At 38.7% G+C, this 20,482-nt stretch overlaps 1 protein-coding gene across 5 annotated transcripts in view; it reads right to left on the bottom strand.

Annotated features, from left to right (window-relative positions):
- ADGRA1 (adhesion G protein-coupled receptor A1) overlaps nt 1–20,482 on the bottom strand; it is a 463,966-nt gene that overhangs the window by 235,947 nt on the left and 207,537 nt on the right. For all 5 annotated transcript variants that reach the window (XM_039481827.1, XM_039481825.1, XM_039481824.1 and 2 more), the window contains one exon: nt 2,589–2,802. In XM_039481827.1, the coding sequence (XP_039337761.1) occupies nt 2,589–2,802 (214 nt within the window). The remainder of the gene's footprint in view (nt 1–2,588; nt 2,803–20,482) is intronic.

Here is a 20,482-nt window from a genome sequence, read left to right as displayed (position 1 = left end):
GCAAGGTCCAACTCCACATGGCTTTTGGCCTTTCTAACTTTATCCCTACATGTTCTGACCTCAATAAGGTGGATTTCCTTGCTGATCTGCCATTCCTTGTAGGCTTTCTGCTTTTTCTTAATCACCTCTCTGAGATGCTTGCTCTTCCAGCTTGGTCTACAACTCCTGCCTATGATTTTTTTCCCATTTCTTGGGATGCAGGCTTCTGATAGTTTCTGCAACTTTGACTTGAAATAATTCCAAGCTTCCTCCATCTTTAGATCCCCAAGTTCTTCAGTCCAATCCACTTCCCTAACTAATTTCCTTAATTCTTTAAAGTTAGCCCTTTTGAAATAAAAAACCCTAGTCCCAGATCTATTTTTGTTTATCCATCCATTTAGTTTAAACTGAATTAGCTCATAATCGCTCGAACCAAGGTTCAAAGCATCTGTTTAAGAGCACTCTTTAAAGTGATAGACAGAAGCTCAGTAATCTTTATTAAAATATTACTATAGGCATAGATTTGTATTTTATGATTGGACAAAAAGCTAGCAATCATAAATAAATTCAGTTTGTTTGCTCCATAAACTAACTTTTTAAAGAGGAAGCAGTAGCAATTTTGCAGACCCTAATATGATCAGACAATTTAATACTTCAGTGTACTATGACCCTCTTCCTTCCTACAAATTGCTCATATAGTATAAGATATAATTTGGTTGAAGAGTGTAATGATGGTAATTAACAGTATGTCTCTTAATTCTGATATCATGGAAATAAGGAGCACATGCTTAAATTGAAATGATTTAGCAACACTATACCAGCTCCTACACTTGGCATTACCATATTAATTGGTATAATATTCTTGTTCATTATCCATTACACCCCTTGACATTGCTATTACAAGTTAATAGATGAAAGAATAGATCACTTCCACACCTCTCCATCTATCAAAAACCAAATGGGGTCAAATCACCAATAAGGAGACCCAGCAAAAATCACTAAAGCAGGAAAGCGCCCAATGGTTTGGAAGCAATTTATTAGATACAAAACAACCCTTCCATAACCTTAGTTTGACAGTTCAAGAAGCATTTTGGGTAAATTACATTATAGAAAGTGGTTGAGGTGGAAATAAATTAATGATGTTACAAAAAGTAATTAGTATGGTTACTTTCACTGTTTTTTAGACAGAGAAAGGTGGTGGTAAAGAATACAAATAGCCTTGAAGGATTGATTCTTCCTGATCACATAGGGAAACTGGCCAGGGATCTGCTGAAAGGATATTTGCAATAGTTTAGCTTCTTTCAGAGCTAGTTTTTGCCATCATGATGGGAACCAAAAATAAATATATGAATAAAAATATATGAGGGAAAAACTAAAAGACAAAACAGAGGCATAAGCCAACACGGTAGGTTCACTATTAGGCAACCTTTTTATTAGTTGCTATTTTTAAAATGTTTTTTATGCAATCAACCTTTTACTTGAATTATATGCTACTCTATTCTTTCAACATTTTTTCACATCTAAAACACCTGAGGATATCCAAGGATGGTCATATCTAAGATTGTAGAGACCTGTAAAGACAGGTACTAGTCAGATGCAAAAGACAAGATTATCTAACTAAAATAACTATAAGACACCAAACATAATAGTATATAATGTGCTGGATCCTAAATAAATGAATCCAATCTCTTCTATTTATAGTGCTTTGTAGCTGGATCCCACTTTGCTGTTTCCGGTTGTCTCAGCAAAAAGTGGTTTGGCTAAGATTTGTACATTTAGTTCACCGATTTATTTTAAAACTATTCCCACGTCTTTAATAAGTTACAAATGGTAAATCGTCTCCCTTGTCACTGGATTTTATTTAATCAATTCAGATTATTTCAGAAAAATCCTAACATTACTCTTCCAATTAATTAATGTGAAAACTTTCCTGTTCTTTTCAGATAATTAAGCTTTAAGTCTGTGTCCTTCCAAAAAAACGGCACTGATTTTTTAACAATATTGTTTACAGTCTAAAAATACTGTCTGAGATGAGATTCTTTTCTAAAAGTTTTAGCAATATGGACTTTTCGTGCTTTCAGTATCCTTTGTTGCACAGTCTGAAGTTTAAAGTAACCTCAGAACGGTAGAGGAGCATTAATTTACACGTTAAACGGGTTTTTGCTTTGCTAAGTCACTTTACCTAGCTGTTCAGCAATTAAGCATCAAATAGAACCCAAGATTGCTGCTCAAATGATGCACAAATAAAATATCAGCACTATACAATTTCTGGCTATGTGTCAGAACCACCAATCACTACCTTGGAGTTTTCTCTAGCTCCCAATTCCAGAGCAAGTCAGAGACACCAACATTTTCTCAGTGATTCTTCAAGTTCTAATCTGAATATTGCAGCATGTAGACTAGAAAAATGAGGGTTAGAATATGCATCCACATATAGATATGGAGATTCCATGCCTCTATCTCTCAAGGTTCAACACCATGCATATGGAACACTCCATTTCACCAAATCAAACTAATCTTTCTGCACTTTCCTGTTAGGCTTGTTACTTATTTTGCATTTGTTCACACTGCCTGCAGTACTGTATATCACTAAAATGTGTATACATTACCGTGTAATTAAACAGCAGTCGTGTATTATGCTGTCCTCCACAAATATGCCACTCTCTTCATCACTTTCAATAAGATGACCATCATGGTACCAGTATACTTGGGTAGTGTTGTCAACATATGTTGCAGTGCACTGAAATGGCAAGCGGTCTCCATGAAAAACCACCTGCCTTTGTGATGGTATCAGTTCAAAAAGAGGCAGTTCCAAAGGTCCAGCTGTAGAAAAAAATATTTTCCTGTTATTTAAGGAATGGCAAACAGTCCACAGTGTGCTTTTTAAAAAGTGCTTGGATTTTGTTAATAGCTATTATTTCTACAAGTGTCAGCATGCATTGTAGAAGAAATCAAGTGTTCTATAATTTAATGCTTTCAGATAAGATCAAACATTTTTCATGCACAGGACAAAATATGCAATAAAATATCTACTCTACATATACTACTGCTTTTCTTGCATAAAACAATAAAAATACAACACTGGCTACACACCATGTATAATACTGCACCCATCATGCACAGAATTTCATTTGATCAATTTCATTGATTGGAGTTCTCTGAAGTTAATTCATTCATTGCCTCTGCAGGAAGCAATGGCACAATGGCTGCCCAAGGTGACTTTTGTGCCTCATGTGCATTGTGAAGATGGGCTCTGCACCATCCTAAAATATGCTGAGGCAGAGGGAACTGATGAGGGTGAGTTGGGGAAGGAGCTATTGGATCTGCTTACATAGATGCGGTGTTCCTCACAATTAAGGTGGATGTGGAGGGGCTGAAGCGGCTTCTCAAACCCATAGCTAGGGATAGCACCTTCTAAGGAACTGAACTTCAGCTTCATCATGATTTGCCCCACTACTTAGTTCATAGCATGAATAATCAGGTTTTTTTGTGGGGAAAGTATATTTTCTCTACAACTAGCGAAACACACAGCGTACAGCTATGTTTAAGGTCACATCTTAGACTTAAAGTTGTTGTCTATCAAGGACCATCTATAATCAGACCTGCTGAACTGTTTGTTAGCTGATGATTGTCTATGTCTGCTGGAGCTAACTTTAAAAGACATGCTCCCTAAGACAACTCACTTCCAATGTAAACTCTCCTATAGGTTAACCATAACTTGGAGCAAAAGGTAAATTTGTTTTCTTCACAGTTCACCTATGCGATCAGTTGGCAACCACAATGGCTAAATCCACAGATTGTTATAGCCACCCACGGACAGTATAAAAAGTTAGTGCTGATGTACAATAGTTGTTATTGGTGATTATTAAAGCAAAACAGGACAAATGAGAAAGTTTTTATTTAAATATGTAAATTATTACTCTTGCAAAGCTGTATTGAAAAAAGAATTAACAAAACTTTAACAAAAATTAAAGACATACAATGGTTGCCACAACCACTGAGGAGGAGGAAGAGCAAAGAAAGGAATTAAGTAGTATTTAGCTGGAGTTTCAACAAATAAGAACGCTGGGTTTTGGATTCAGTTCCATTTTCTGAAAAATGTTGCCACATATTTGAGTTAAAAGGATACATTCAAAGTAATCTGGTCATCTGAAATTCTCAAATGCTTGAAAAAAGTTTACCATCTTGGAGACTACCAGATGGAAATTTACCCAGACTAAAACAAAATTCCTCTTTTGCCCAGTAAATTGTCCTCCTATGCAATGATTTTTTTTTACCATGAATACTGTAGACTGTATGTTTGAGTGATTAGTGGAAAAGCCAATAAAACTATTCTAGAGAACCTTAGTCAGTGGGGCAATTATGGTCCAGACACCCTAAGGATGGAACAGAAGGTTTTAACTCCCAAAATGATCAGTTAAACCAACCGATTGTATATTGTGTTATTGTACAATAAAAACATATTAATGAAGGTCTTTAATGAAAGCCTGTAATGGTCTGAACTTGATGGTCAAGACTGATTATGAATGTATGTATTTTTGTATATAGAAAATTGTGCTCATAATCTCTGGCACAGATTCAGCTACACCTCACAGCAGGACGGTGAGCAGCTAAGCAGAGAGGGGCACCTGTCAAGCCAGTTAGTTACTTGAAGCCTGTTGCATGTAAACATCTATTGTCCAGTCCAGGAAAGGACAATGGTGGACCACTACAGTTCATGGAAAGAAATTTAGACAACTCAAAATTGAAAAGAATATCTTGACTCCTGGACATCAAATCAGGAGGGAATTTCCCCCATTCTGATTAACTGTGAGTCACGGTGGACTCGGGGAGAGAGAAGAGAAGGAAAAAAGCCTTTTAAAAAGCAGATTTGAGATTGAAGCTTTTTTCCAGAACTTGGGGGACAGTCTTGAGAAAGGAGGATGCTCATGAACTGTGGATCCCTCCTACAACTAGGGAACATGCCGAGAAATTGTGTTAAGGCAATAGGTAACTCTTATTAGAAAAGACATTTTATCTAAGACAGTGTAAAGCCTAAGGTTGTCTCTTTATCTTGGTTTTCCGTGCAACTTTTATGTTTGCTTTCCCTTACGGTCTCACCTTTCAATCTGTGGTTTTTTTCTATTATATAAACTTTTTGTTTATTTTTATCCCAAGCAGGTTTCTGGTGTGCAAACTGTGTGCAGTGTGCAGGGTCAGGGTTTCACACCTTCTGGGGTGATGAACCAAAGGGGAACGGCCTGAGGTCTGGTAGTTAAGAACTCACAGAAGAAATATTTGAGCAGACTAGGGACTGGAAGGGCTGTTGGAGTCACCCTGCAAAGAGTAACTGGGCTGGTGAGCACCAGGGTGTGACTTTTTGCTTGTGGATGGCTACTACTGGTGTCAGGGATCCGAACCATAACAAACAAACAAAGGCTCTCAGGGTTACAGGGCAGGCAGTGACAATTCCTTGTTGATCTGAGTAGTCCGCAAAACATCACAGTCAGCAAACCTCATTTACTGTGAGAAATAAACCACATCGCAGAGATGATTCACCAACCTGTATCCAGTACTTTGACATTTGTGTCTTTTACAGTACAAACAGGACATCTAACAACCTAAAAACAAGGTTTCAGTGCATTTAAAATGTTTTTTAAAAATATTACATAGACTGCCAAAAATGAAACCATGTTCATTTGCTGTAGCACATCTTTAAATATATTTTGGTCAATGATAAAACTACCTATGGAATGCTTCAGAATATTGGTTGTTCAAACTGCAAGCCTGCTGCCCACTAAAAGCCCCACAATCAGTGGGTTGCTGTGGAGTAGTTATTCATCTGATTAAACTAATAGATTTGCTAAATCTTTAAATGTGCCTAACTGTTTTAGTCTGGTTAATATATTGCAAATTGAACAAAGTGTATAAAATTCTAGCTTCCACCAACCCCAATATTGAAAGCACTCAAATAAATATATGCCTATAAACTACCCACATATTTTCAGTTTTGGCAGCTCAAATATCTTTAAATAGACTGAGGCAAGATTATTATATGATTATTGGAAAATACTACAGTAAATAAAATGTTCATTTCACAGCCAGGCACATACAAAGGAGATGAGAGGCCAATAATATAGAATCATAGGGTTAAAAGAGAGCACAATGGTCATCTAGTCTAACCCCTTGCCAAGATGCAGGATTTGAGTATCTAAACCATCCAAGATGGATGGCTATCCAGCCTCCTTTTGAAAACCTCCAGTGAATAGGCTTTCACAACCTCCTGAGGCAGTCAGTCCCATTGTCCTACTGTTCTTACAGTTAGGAAGTTTTTCGTGAGATTTAATCTAAATCTGCTATGCCGTAGTTTGAACCCATTGCTTCTTGTCCTGGCTTCTGTGGCAAAAGAGAACAACTTTACTCTTTTTTTTTATAGCAGCCTTTCAAGTATTTGAAGACTGCTATCATGTCCTCACTTAATCTCTTTTCCAAACTAAACATCCCCAGTTCCTTCAGCCTTTGCTCATATGGCTTTCATTCCATCCCTTTGATCATCTTTGTCGCTCACCTCTGGATCCTGTCCAGTTTCTCTACATCCTTTCCACATATTAGTGACCAAAATTGGACACAGTTCTCCAGCTGAGGCCTAACCAGCGCCAAATAGAGTGTTACTATCACTTCCTGTGACTTGCATGCTATGCCTCTGTTAATGCAACCTACAATTGCATTCGCTTTTTTTGGAACAGCATTGCATTTCTGACTCATGTTGAGGCTGCGATCCGCCACAACTCCCAGATCCTTCTCAGTAGTGCTGCTGCCAAGCCAGTTTCCCCCCATTCTGTATTTGTGCATTTGTTTTTTTTCCCCTTAAGTGTAGCACCTTACATTTGTCTTTCTTGAATTTCATTTTGTTGTCTATAGCCCAGTTCTCTAATTTATCAAGATCCCGCTGAATTTTAGCTCTATTCTCCACAGTACTGGCAACCCCACTCTAGCTTTATCTCATCTGCAAACTTGATCAGTGTGTTCTCTATACCTACATCCAGGTAATTAATAAAGATGTTAAACACCACCAGACACAGAACAGCTCCCTGTGGAACCCCACTTGAGATCTCCCTCCAATCCAACAGCATTCCATTAATAGCCACTCTTTGTTTGCAGTTTTTTAACCAATTATATCCACTCATTGGTAGCTCTGTCAAACCTGCATTTCTTCAGCTTACTTATCAGAATGTCTAGTGGAACTGTGTCAAAAGCCTTGTTGAAGTCCACGTACATTATGTCCACCTCATTCCCCCATCTACCAAACTAGTTACACTGTTAAAGAAGAAAATCAAGCTGATTTGGTATGATTTGTTCTTAGTACCAGCCATGCTGGCTGCTAAAGATTACCCCATTCATCCACCAGGTATTCACAAATTGAATGTTTTATACATTGCTCTAGTAGCTTCACAGCTAACAAAGTCAGGCTGACTGGTCTATAGTTCCCGGCTCCGCCTTTTTGCCCCTCTCTAAAGATGGGCAGTAGGTTAGCCCTTCTACCGTCTTCCAGGACCTCTCCTATCATCCATGAGTTTGTAAATATTCTTGCCAATGACTCAGATTTCTTCAGCTAATTCCTTCAGTATCCTGGGGTGAATAGCATCCAGACCCGCTGATTTGAATTCATTCAAATTCATCAGAAGATATTTGATGTGTTCTTTACTTATTCCGATCTCCATCCCTTTCCCTTTATTGCCTATGATAATTTCGCTAGTTGTCCAGTCACATATCATTTTTTGTGAGAAGACAAACAAAATAGGCACTCAGCAGCTCTGCCTTCCTATCATCTTCTCTTATCAGCTCACCTTCTCTATTGAGCAACAGATTCACACCATCCACGATCCATTTCTTTGTCTGACATATTTGAAGAATCCTCTCCTGTTGTCTCTAACATTTCTTGCCAGCTGTAACTCGTTTGCCTTAGCTTTCCTGATTTTGTCTCTACTCACTTGCACTATTACCATGTATACTTCCTTGGTGACATGCCCCTCCTTCCATTTCCTGTAGGTATCCCTTTTGGTTTTTAGATAGCTTAGAAAGCTCCTTTTGCAGCCACATTGGCCTCCTGTGGCTCTTCTTATCTTTCCTCTACATTGGAATAGCTTGATGTTGAGCCTCTAGTATTACATCTTTTAAAAACTGCCACTCCCCTTCAACTCCTTTTCTTCATCATTGGTCTTTCCATGGGACCTTTCCTCCTATTTCATTGAGTCAGTTGAACTCTAACTTTCTGAAGTCCAGTGTCCTTGTTTTGCTGTTCTCATGTCCTACTTTCCATAGGATTTTGAAATCTATCAGATCATGATCACTTTCACCCAAGTTCCACCTCCCAAGACCACCTTCAAGTTTGCAACTAACTCATCCCTAAAAGCAGCAAAGAGTCCTGTGGCACCTTATAGACTAACAGAAGTTTTGGAGCATGAGCTTTCATAGGTGAATACCCACTTCATTGGATGCATCCGACGAATTGGGTATTCACCCACAAAAGCTCATGCTCCAAAACTTCTGTTAGTCTATAAGGTGCCACAGGACTCTTTGCTGCTTTTACAGATCCAGACTAACACAGCTACCCCTCTGATAATTCATCCCTGTTGGTCAAAACCAGATCCAAAAACAGTGCTCTAGTGGTTTCCTCAACTTTCTGAATCAAAAAGCTGTCCCCTACATATTCTAGGAATTTTCAGGACGTATTATGTTTTGCTGCCATAGTCTTCCAACAGAAATGAGGGAAGTTAAAATATCCCATGAATACCAACTCATGTGTGTTAGCTAATCTTGTTACCTGCTAGTAGAATGACTCATCCACTTCCTCTTCCTGATTTGGTGGTCTTTAATGGACCCCCAACATAACATTACTACTTCTTTTTCCTTGTTATCCTCCCCAGAGATTCTCAGTAGGTCTGTCGCTCACTTCCCCTTAGACCTCGAAGCAAGTGTACACATTCTTGATGTACAATGGAACACCTCCTCCTTTCCCCCATATCTATCCTTTTGGAACAAGCTGTATCCCTCAGTCCTGGTACTCCAATTATGGGAGTTTTCCCTCCAAGTTTATGTGATGCCAATGAAGTCATAATTTTCTTCATATACCATGGCTTCCCATTCATCCTGGTTGTTCCCCACACTCCTTGGATTTGTATCCAGGCATCAAAGACTTGTTGCAGCCTGCCCTCTTGCTTTTCTTTTTGCCTTTATAATGCAGTTGTGATTCCTACAACCTTCTCCAGAAATTAGCTCCCTCCTCTTGTCTTTGATAGTTTAGCCTAGATGCGCTTTGGCTGGATTTTTGTCACCATCCCCCATAGGACCTAGTTTAAACCTCTCCTTATCAGGTTAACCAGACAACATCCAAAGATGCTCTTCTGAGTATTTGATAAATGGAGTCCATCTCAGTACAGTAATCCCCTTTCTTGGAACATCAGCTTGTTGTTGAAGAAGCCAAAGCCCTCTTGCCAACACCACCTGCATAACCACGCACTCCCTTTCACAATTCAACAGTCCCTGCCAGGGCCTTTTCCTTCAACAAGGTGGATGTACGAGAACACCATTTGCAAACTCTGTTATCCTTCTTCCCAGAGCCACATAGTCTGTAGTGATCTGCTCAAGGTCATTCTTGGCAGTATCATTGGTGACCACATGGATAAATAGCAAGGGGTAGCAGTCCAAGGGCTAAAATCACTTTAGCTTGTGTTTAACATTTTTTCTACTCTCTCTGAGTACAAAACAGAATTCAGTCTCACAGTTCAAAGATCAGATCCTGCCACACTTCATCAGGTTGAGTAGTACCAATCCATTGACCACATCCCATGCTGTGCTTCCTGAACCCTCTTCCTCTTGTTACACAGTAATAAATCAAGTGCAGGTTTGAGGCCAATGAGTAACATTACTAGAACTTCCTGTTCATCTAATTTTGAAAGCACACTTAAAATATACTTCAACTACCAAAGATATAATGCACAACCTGCTCTATGCAGCTTTTGACAGATAACTTAGATCACTCCTGATCTTATTCCATCAATGGTAATGGGATAATTTTCAATGCAATTTGAAGAGAAGGAGATGTGGAATTCCTATTAACATGGAAAATGTACCACATTGTGGCATTAGATTGTGGTGTGTCAATCTCATGAATATGTAAGTACTTTTTGTAACGTATGATGGTCTGGGTGTCAAAAATGATTTAAACTTTAACTTGCCAGTTAATCCCTTAATGCTAATAAAACAATGTCATTCATAATAATTTCCATGTTGTTGATCATGATGTTATTCATAACTTGCTATGCACTATGCATAGACCTCACACATTCTCGTCAATTATAATTCCTTCCAAAATAAATGCAAATGGTTTTATTTATTGGCAGCATTCTACAGAATTTACCACGTCAAGTGAGTTTACTAGTAATGCATCAGCACCATACTGAAAGGATTAATCATTTCACTGAGATCTTCCATGAAGCAAAAAAAGATCCTTCATATGTTTGGCAATAGTCTCTTGACATATAATTATGTAATTGAGGATATTTTCTATTTTTATATTTCTAGACAAATTCACTTAAACTTTGGAAGCAGAAAATCATCAAAATTATTCCACACCTATTTTCAGCTGACAAACCCTTTCCTTCACATTCTAATATATGCCCTTCCATCATGTTAACAGTCCTCTCACCTATGGTTCCTATCTCCCCCAAACCAGCACACTTCCACTACCTTTATTTAATACTATCCCCATCTCTCCCAGGTGTTCTCTTTTCCACCTTATTTCTCACCCTTCAGGTTCAACTGTTTTCCCCAAGACATGGCCTGGTAATAAATGCTGCACATGCTTACTCAGGTAAATGGGCTTTTGCATATAACTATACTTCACAGTTTCTTCTAAGTTTTTGTCATGCAGATCCTTAAAATTAATAAGAATTTTTATTTTTTGAGTTTGCCTCTTGAGATCAACAGTTAAACTCCTGAAGGTAAATTATATTAATTTACTGAACTTCAATTTATGCTAAAAACCATGCCCAATCACACTTGAATCTCTGCATTGGTTTCCCCTTTTTCCTCATATACTTTTAAGCTCTCTACTGTTGTACATCAGCGTATTCTATGTATAATAATTTGTACATACTCATTATATAGCTCTCGTATGCCTCTCTATTCTATGCAGAACATAGGGCCCTCATCACCACTTTCCATCTTTGTCTGTCTCCTACTATAATCTTCCCATGTCATTCTGATAGCTTTCAATTATCCTTCTATTGTGCATTTCCATGTTATTCTTGGTCTATCTCATCACCTTTTACCCTGGGGGTTCCAGTCCAACACTTGTCTTGTTATGTGTTATGAGAATATATGTACTGTTGCTTTAAATTTGTAACAGGAAGCTAGGCAGTAATGGGGAAGAGGAATGGGGAAAGTAATTTAGGCAGAAGCTCTGCAGTGAACCAGAGAGAGGCAGAGGTACTTAATTTTTCTAATATTAATTCTCATTAGGTGTTAGAAGAAAGTGACTCTCTCTACCTGTGATGCTGCTCCCGTGAATAGGGAAAGGACCCAGTCAAATCTGTAAAACCACCATCTTATCCCTGATCTCCCTCCTCAAAATTCACTTCTGCCAAAATGCATACAGAAAACGACAATCTAAGAATTCCTAAGCCAGTAGTCAGTCACGGTCACTGCTACTTGGATGGCTAAGAACTGTGCACATTCTGTTATAGTTGCTACCTTGTCTCCCCTTGCCCGCACCCTGACCTGTTGATTTATGTCATCCACCTGTTGTCTTGTCATTTGGATTATAAATTCTTTGGGGCAGGGACTGTCATTGTTATATGTTTGCACAGCACCCAGCACAACGAGGCCAGACCCAATTGTGGATTTAAGGCGCTTCCACAATATAAGCATTAAATAATAATAAGTTTAAAGCGTATCTTAAACAGGCAGCAAGAAGGACAGATACTGCTTAAAATGACACAACTTTCTTTTACATAGTACCTTTCATACTCAAGGTAGATCAAAACTCTTTATAGCGTAATGGATTAAATTCTTGTAGTAGAGGAACAGTATAAGTAAACAGAAGCCATTGTACTCTCGGTAATAACTCATATATTGCCTTTGTAATTAGAACTTGTCTTATGTACTTAGCCATTGTAATACACAGGATGTGCATGAATGTATGATATTGCTTTCTGGGGATTGGCCTGCAGGGGATTAATGGATCTGCTGATATTATCTGGTAAAATAGTAGAGGTCTATTTTGGCCATTATAGACAAGGGTTTAGTCCCCACTCCCTGTGCAGACATGTCTGTGAAATGCGATTTATGTAGTAATGGTGTCTGTTGTGTGCAGACATGAATTTTTTACACTAGGTTGCTTGGAATATACCCCAGAGTTTTAAAAAAAAGGATTGTGTGATTTTTAACATACAGCTGAACAGCTAAAAGAGATATTAGAAAGGAAGCCAATTTAACAACTTAAAGGATAGCACTGCTACTACTAAGAGGATATTGCATGCTTGCATGGTGTCAAGCAGTACATATTAGCAGAAGTCATGGCATGGGAGGAGATCGGCGGCCTGGCTGAATGAAATGACAGCTTAGCAAAATGTAAGTATCCATGATCAGAGAACATGGAAAAGTAACCTAAGAGAATCCACACAAGTTAAACATACCATCACTACAGTAACAGGAATTCATTAAACTAGCATCCTTAATTCATAAAGTGCTTTCTGTGAACGCGATCACTGTTTACTGAGGGTACATTGTACTGCTGAATTTAAGGATTCATTAGTGTAGTGACCTATTGTGTCAAAAGGCACTGAGTAGAGCATGAAATATAACACCAGTATGTCATAAATCAAGCTAAATAACTTGCATGGAGTATGGATTTAGAGTAATGTCAGAACAGCAATACTTTGAATTTACTTCTCCCTTCACAACTGGTCTTAGATGCTCTTTTCTATCAGTGTCTTGGTATTCAGCCTTGGGAATCAGACCAAAATGAGAAATTAAATAAGCACCAAATATTCTGAACAAATTTTTTAAGTTAAAGACCACAAACAAACTAAACCTTTGTTTACAGCTGGATGTCAAAAAAAGGAGAAAACAATCTTTTGTTCAACATCAAACATGCCGTGTTCATTTTCCTGTTATTTACAAACCCTGGAAAGCATTAGGAGACATGCTAAATGATGCTGAATGGAACCTGCTACTGGTTTACCACTAATTTCTAGGACAGCCTTGTAACCTTATGAACTCTTGCAGAATGTAGATGGTTTGACCAACCTGACAAAAAAATTGTGCACACCCATTTTTGAACTGAAACTGATTTAATCACTTATGAATGTCATTTGCAGTGCATGGAAGAAACATTTTAGTACTGCTTTACAACATCTGTTTTTCATTCTTACGTCTCTGGAAAAATGATTGGTATCTTTAATCCTCAACTGTCTGTTGGCGATAATCTTGATTCAAATGACTGAGCCCAATCTTGCAACTATTTGTCTCCAAGCAGAGAAAGCAGGGAAGGGAGAGGGAAGTGAAAGGAATCTTTCTCCCTCTGTGATTTGATCTGTGCTTCCCCAGGAAAGTCTCTGGAAGGAGGAGGGGGGAACAGAGGGGTGTCTCGATTCACCGAATCAATCGAGTGGTGGCAGCGAGAAGGAAACCTACCCTAAGGGTTAGGGTGGGGGGAGAATACATGCAGGTCCCCATCTTTGAACCCACAAGCTCAAAGTGGGGGTGAGACCCTATGACCAAAAAGTCTCATTGACTTCAAAGAGACTAATCACAGATGCAAGGATTATTCACCATGAAAGAGTGTCTCAGGATTAGATACTATATACTGAGTCGTAAAACGTCTGCATAGCAATAGGAGCGGTGCAGATGGAGACACTTGTTTCTAAAACTATAATCTGTCAATCCCTCAATTTTGGAAATGTGTATAATTTAAAGAGTTTATTTACTGATAGAATACCCACATTTTCAAATTGTACACTTTAAGCAAAGCACAGAATACAAAAGAATTTATTCAGAAGCTGTTTAAGGGTTTATTCTTAGTTATTTTCCAGTTATCTTTGTACAGTGCTTGGCTAGCACTTAATATAACTACAAAAATGCTAGGATAATCATATCCTGGCACTACCACAATTTATTCATTGATTAAATAATTATTGAAGACACAGATAAGTATATAATAAAAAAATCTGTTAAGCTAGTATTATGAAGACGTTGTGCCAAACTGTTACAGCCCCACTGCTGAGTTTTATAAGGCAAATGAGATTTAAAAATATTTACAGATAAACTACCAAAGAAGAGATTTTTTTAACCAATCATTAAAAAAAAGTTCTGCTTCGTAGGCTTTCCTTCCAAACAAACCCGCCCACCTTGCAAAAATTCAGGAAAAGAGAAATGTGATTCTGCTACAGGCATTTAGATCAAGAGTTGTTAAAGTATTTTAATCTCCTATCTTGTCTCTTCTGACAGCACTAAACCATGATTGCAGCGCAGCACCACAGGAATCGCTGATTACACAATGCATTCAAATATCTAACCCATCATTATAATAATTACATCTTTTTCTTTATTTCTCTACCTGATTTCAGTGTAAAACTTTTTTTGTTGTTGACTGAAGCTGTATTCTTTATATTAAAAATGACCATTATCAAATCCTAAATTCCAGATTAGCTATGGTTTAGAACACAGAGCAAAGATGGAACAGAAATTAGCCAGGTTCTACATTAAATGCAGTGGTGGTGATTTTGAATACTGCTAAAGGACCCTTCTATAATAGTACATGATGACAAGGTGCATGTACGATAGCAAAATAGAAATGATATGACATACAAGATCTTATGAATTGTATCTGAAATATGAACAGCATATTTGGAATAGCATGGACGATTCATTGCAGAGCTCTAGGGCAACAGAAATTTGGTCCCAATTTACACACACACACAAACTCTTACCTTATAATATGATTCAGAACACAAATACTTTAAATAATTTATTACTCGTACCCTTAAACCTCAATTTTGACTTAACACTTATAATATTCAAATTATAGTTCTCACTTGGTTTCCTTTTTAAATTTCTATTTTAAAAGATGGGTAAGGGAAGAATGTATGGGACATAAAGGAAAACTCTAACCTATCTTTATGCATAAAAGAAACACATGAATGTATGTGACAGACGTCACCTAGAATACATCTATAACTCTGAATTTTAATTACATTTTAAATATAGCTCTTTGTATTTGAGTAAATTAAGCATTAATGTACTTTTAATGGACAAATACTCTTTCCTGCTGGGTAAGTGGTGAAAAACAAATGTTCAAGCTCAGCAGCTGTCCCACCGAGTAGACGTACTGGGACACGTTCTAAACATTGCTCTTTGTCATTCTTTGGCGAGGCTGACCTACGCGGCATGTGGGAGCATGATCAGAGCGGGTGTAGGCATGTCCCAACACAACCTAACTCCTTCCATGCTGACTTCCACACACACACACACGCTACTACAGCATGAACAAGATAACTTCTCACAGCCAAAGAGTTGGCGAGTATACTTCGGGGTTACCACTCTATAGCATTTTCGTTGTTCAGTTTGCCATTCATTGCTATGATTCTTTTATAAAATTTAGTGAGCCACATAATATAAGAACTAGGGGCCACCAAACGAAATTAATGGGCAGCAGATTTACAACAAAAAAGGAAGTTCTTCTTCACACAGTGCACAGTCAACCTGTGGTACTCCTTGCCTGAGGAGGTTGTGAAGGCAAGTATTATAACAGGGTTTAAAAGAGAGCTAGAGGTTAAGTCCATTAATGGCTATTAGCCAGGATGGGTAAGGAATGGTGTCCCTAGCCTCTGTTTGTCAGAGGGTGGAGATGGATGGCAGGAGAGAGATCACTTGATCATTACCTGTTAGGTTAACTCCCTCTGGGACACCTGGCATTGGTCACTGTCGGCAGACAGGATACTGGCCTGGATGGTCCTTTGGTCTGACCCAGTATGGCCATTCTTATGTTCTTATGTCACATTAGCTTATTTTGCCAGTTTGGAGTGGGTGGGTATAGTAGCGTTAAAGAGAAGAAAATCCAGTTTTTGTAGGTGGCTTACCATGCTTTCCATACATGCAACTGTTATGATGCTTATGCCTCAGAATAAAACAGTGAACTTGGGCCTCTCTTTGTGTATATTATTCAGCTCATTATAGCCTACTGTGAGCTTGGGGGGCATGAAAACCAGAGTTTGGCATTTTATTTCTTGTTAATCAATTGATTTGTTGTACTGTCAATGGGCCTTTCTAGTTAAACTGCATATGCACATTGAGTGTAGCATGTACTGATGACGAAAGCTCTACTATTTGTATACAGTCTCTGTGGGAAAGAAATATGCATGGCAGAGTTCAGTGGGAAGAAACTGGAAGCCATGACAAAGTAAAGTAACATGTCCAATAATGAAGATAAATGAAAAACTGGAGGAGGACTGGAAAAAAATCAACTTTGAAAATGTTTTAAAAATTGTATTGCTGATAAAGCAAATTATCTCTAGTGACACTGACTACACAGAACCAAAGAAAATAGAAAAAACTGGAATGCTGTGAATGCAGGGTCTGCCAAGTATGGAAAGTGTTAGTAAAACAATGCCAATTTATGTACTGGAAAACATTGCTGAGAATGACACAGGATTCTGTGCAGAAGGTCAAAGACAGCACCACAGCATGAGAAACCAGAATGAATAGAGAAGTGGAGCCAAGTTTCAGTTGAATGAAATCCTATCCAGTCTCTGATTTCAACATAATTATAGAAAATGTACCAGACAAGATGTATAAAATAAGAACAAGTCAAATTTTACTGGGCTGAGGGTAAAGACATTGTGAACCACACCCGTACTGCTCACTAGAGAAGAGGAAGAGCCTCCATTCAAGTAATGGCTTCTCATTTCTACCAAACTTCATGCTACCAGCAAGGGAAATCGGGATTCCAAATCATCGTAACAACCTCTGCTTCCTTAATACAAATTCTCTAGTCAGTAATATAAAACGGAAGTTGTTTTCACAGCATCTCAAAATTAAATCACAGCTTTATGTTTGTTTCTCAATGTGCAGCTGTACTCTGAAAAGTGATTGTATAAAAATGGCAGATTTTTACTTAAGAGAGGCTCCCTGTGTGAATGCAGAGTCATACTGGCTGTCTGTAGAACCAAAGTTTTATATTTACTCCTGTTATCTCTGCAGAGCTAAACAGCTGTGCACGTGAGAGAGAGAGAGAGAGAGAGAGAGAGAGATGGACTCTAGAACTTCTTGGTTAAATTGCAGTTGGTTACATGTGTGCAAAAAACATTGAATGTAGCAAAGTTACAAATAAGGGCTTAATTTGACCTGCATAATTTTTATTGCTGGAGTTGATGTATAAAGTCAGTCTCACCCAGAGAAACACATTCTAACACTGGCTTACTGTGTGGCCTTTGGCTGGTCACTTCACATTTCAGTTTGTTTTCCATCTGTAAAATGGGGATGTTACTTATAGGGATGTTGTGAGGATGAACTAATTCTGTACAGTACTCCAAACAGAGAAAACACTATGTGAATGTGAAATCTTATCATTAAAAAGATGAAAAGAACCCAGTGTGAGTTGTAGACCCTAAATTCAGTATGCAGGGCTGGGAGTAAAGTCAAGTCTTCTCTAGCAACATTGAGACACCATCAATATTGCACCCTGCATTATCATTTTCAGAATAGAATTGCACTCTTCAGGAAGATCTGTCATTCTATTTTACTGAAGGAAATGTGTACTGTGCAGTACTTTTCATGTCTACAATGTGACAGAAAGGCCCCAGAAGAGTTAATCCCCCACTGGATTCCCTCAGGAGTTGGGAGAACTACTGCATGTCTCTCTCCATCTCTCCAAGTCTGCGCCCTATTTACACATTAGGGCTCTCTGCATATTCATCCTGGGTGAACAATTTTCCATGTTGCCCATGAGCTTTTATTTACAACTCTGTATGTAGTATTGGGAAGTAACAAGGCATTACAAAACCCTCCCTCCACCCTCCAAAAATATAGTATGTGTAAAGACACTCCCACACTATGGCAGGATTTTACTTACCTCGCACAATATGGACATGCCTCATACTACAAAATGCTGTGAAATATGGCCGTTGTAGTAAATGAGAGCCATCAGAATATCATCTAACTGGAAGAAAAACTGATTGAGGGCTTTGGATTTACAGGGGAGTAAAAGACTAATAAGAAATTCCTTCTAGATCAGAGGCATTCCACACAATACAATTAACAAGGTATTTTAGTCTAATGTGGAACTATGACTCTGGTAATGGCGTCTTGTATGATAACTGCCTGAAGCATTTTTATTTTCTGTTTTGGTTCTCTCATTTTTTTAATTTAAAAAAATGTATGTCAAAGCTACTTATTTTATTAGACCTGAGCAGAAGGTATAGTTAAGGTTCCAATGCAGTGTCCATAATAATCCACTGTTTCCAGTCACTTAGCTTGTTTCAGCTTACACCTTTTGTACTGACATTTTCCAAGCTTGGTCTCCTCACATGTGATTTTGTTTTTAAGTTGGAGCAGAACTCTTCAAACTGGTAGATGAATCAACAATAAACTGCAGGAGAAAAATCTCTCGGTGTAATTTAAACCAAGTTATCACTAACAAATCAAACTTAACATCCAGCCCTCCACAGCTGGGTGTGGAGTCGTTCCTTGCCACACACATTCTCCTGCTTTCAGTTCTCCAACAGTCTCTCCTATAGCCCTGAGCATCTGTGTAAGGGAGTTGGAAACATAGCTGGAGTTTCCCCAGAGTGAGGCCGTGCCTCTCCCTGCGCCAGACCCTTCAGCCAGTTTTGAGTAAGGCAAGAGTGAAAATATGCTTTCCCATCTAACAAAAATATGTCATCTTTATTTTCTGGGAGGGGCAAGGAACAGTTGTAACAGCTAACTCTTGAAATTTGACATGAATATAGTTCTCAGGGTATAATACATGCTCTGCTGAATTTCAGAAAAATCAGTTGTAAAATAGCTGTAGCTGTCTGAAGAATCTGCATGGATGTATGTATAATATGAAATGGTAAATTTTAACCATTTTAATCCCAAGTGTGATCTGAAATTAAGGCATTGATTAAGGGGCTCAAACAGGACCGGGGTCTCTGAAGGGACGATAGAGCAAAGGTGGCTTTATGCCACTCTTGTCACCCCCCAACTCTTGGCTTTTACATTGCCAGACCAATCTCCTGCCACACATTAAAGAAGCTGGGGATTAGCAAGTTGCAAGGATGTTCTGAGGTATGTGGCAACACATCTTTACACCATCAGAGGATTCCCCAGTAGATGAAGACTCCTCCACTGGTCAGATCAACCAGGTTTAGGATATATTTAAACTGGGAGTCTAGCGCAAATTTTCCCTGACTCACCATAGAATCTGTCCTTTAACCTTCATGTAGCCATTCACTCAGAAATAATCAGAATGACTCACAGTTTTATTTTTAAGGCAAACAAGCTAAGGCTCTCTCGGTGGTGTGTGGATATTTCAGTTTATGGTCAACAACAGTGATCAAGCAATGGCAGAGATTAGGACATGAAGCTGCACAAAAAGCTGTATCTGGGGTACTGGTGGGTGTCTGGGTTGGTGAGTGCTGAAGGATGCCAAGGTTGCTGTGGATGTCAGTGTTCTCTCTGGTTGGAACTGGATAGTGTTGGAGTGTCTAGGACAAAAACTGGAGTTCGTCCTGGGTGCTGTCTGGGAGAGAAACTGAGGTCTCTCACTGGGCTGTGATCTGGCTAGGTACTGTTTGAAAAGGTAGCTGGAGTCTGGTTGGGAAGTCTGGAGGTAATATTGATCGCCACTACCTTATGTCACTACTAGCCAGCTGCCCACTGCCACCATTGCTTCTGACTCCTTCCATGCAGAGATCCAATTGGGGGATCAGCAAGAGGGGAAACAGAAAGGCACCAACCCCCTTTGCCTGCAGTCCAGTTGGCTGCATGAGGATCCAGCTGGGCTGCTGGAATGAATGCCTTACAGGGCTGCCATATGCATTAATATCATGTGAGATGTGTAACACTTGACAGTCCTATCAGAGTAAGAATTTGCCCTTTCTCATGCTGCAGTACTTTGAGCACGGATGGCTACCATGTCAGATACTGCAGTTCCATGGAGCTGTGTAATTATATTTTTATAGATACATTAAAGAAAGTACTTTGAGATGAAAGGTGCTACATAAGTGTAAAATATCATTAAAGCATATTTTACGTAATTGGGGGACAGGATGGCTGCTCCATTGCAATGTCTCTCAATAAACTAATTCAGGCTACTGAAAGTGAACAACAACAACAGCTGCTTATCGGGCTAAATAGTACAAATTTAGCTAAGGAGTTTGAGGTATTTTAAACCAGTGTAATATGTGTGAAATTCTGAACTCTAGTCTTAAAAGCACAGGTTGCCAAATTAAGATTAAAGGACACATTTTCTTGGGTACTC

Source organism: Mauremys reevesii, linkage group 7 (assembly GCF_016161935.1).
Source record: "Mauremys reevesii isolate NIE-2019 linkage group 7, ASM1616193v1, whole genome shotgun sequence".
Taxonomy (NCBI): Eukaryota; Metazoa; Chordata; order Testudines; family Geoemydidae; genus Mauremys; species Mauremys reevesii.
The sequence above is the reverse complement of the archived record's forward strand: the minus strand, read 5'-3'. Positions and strand labels throughout refer to the sequence as shown.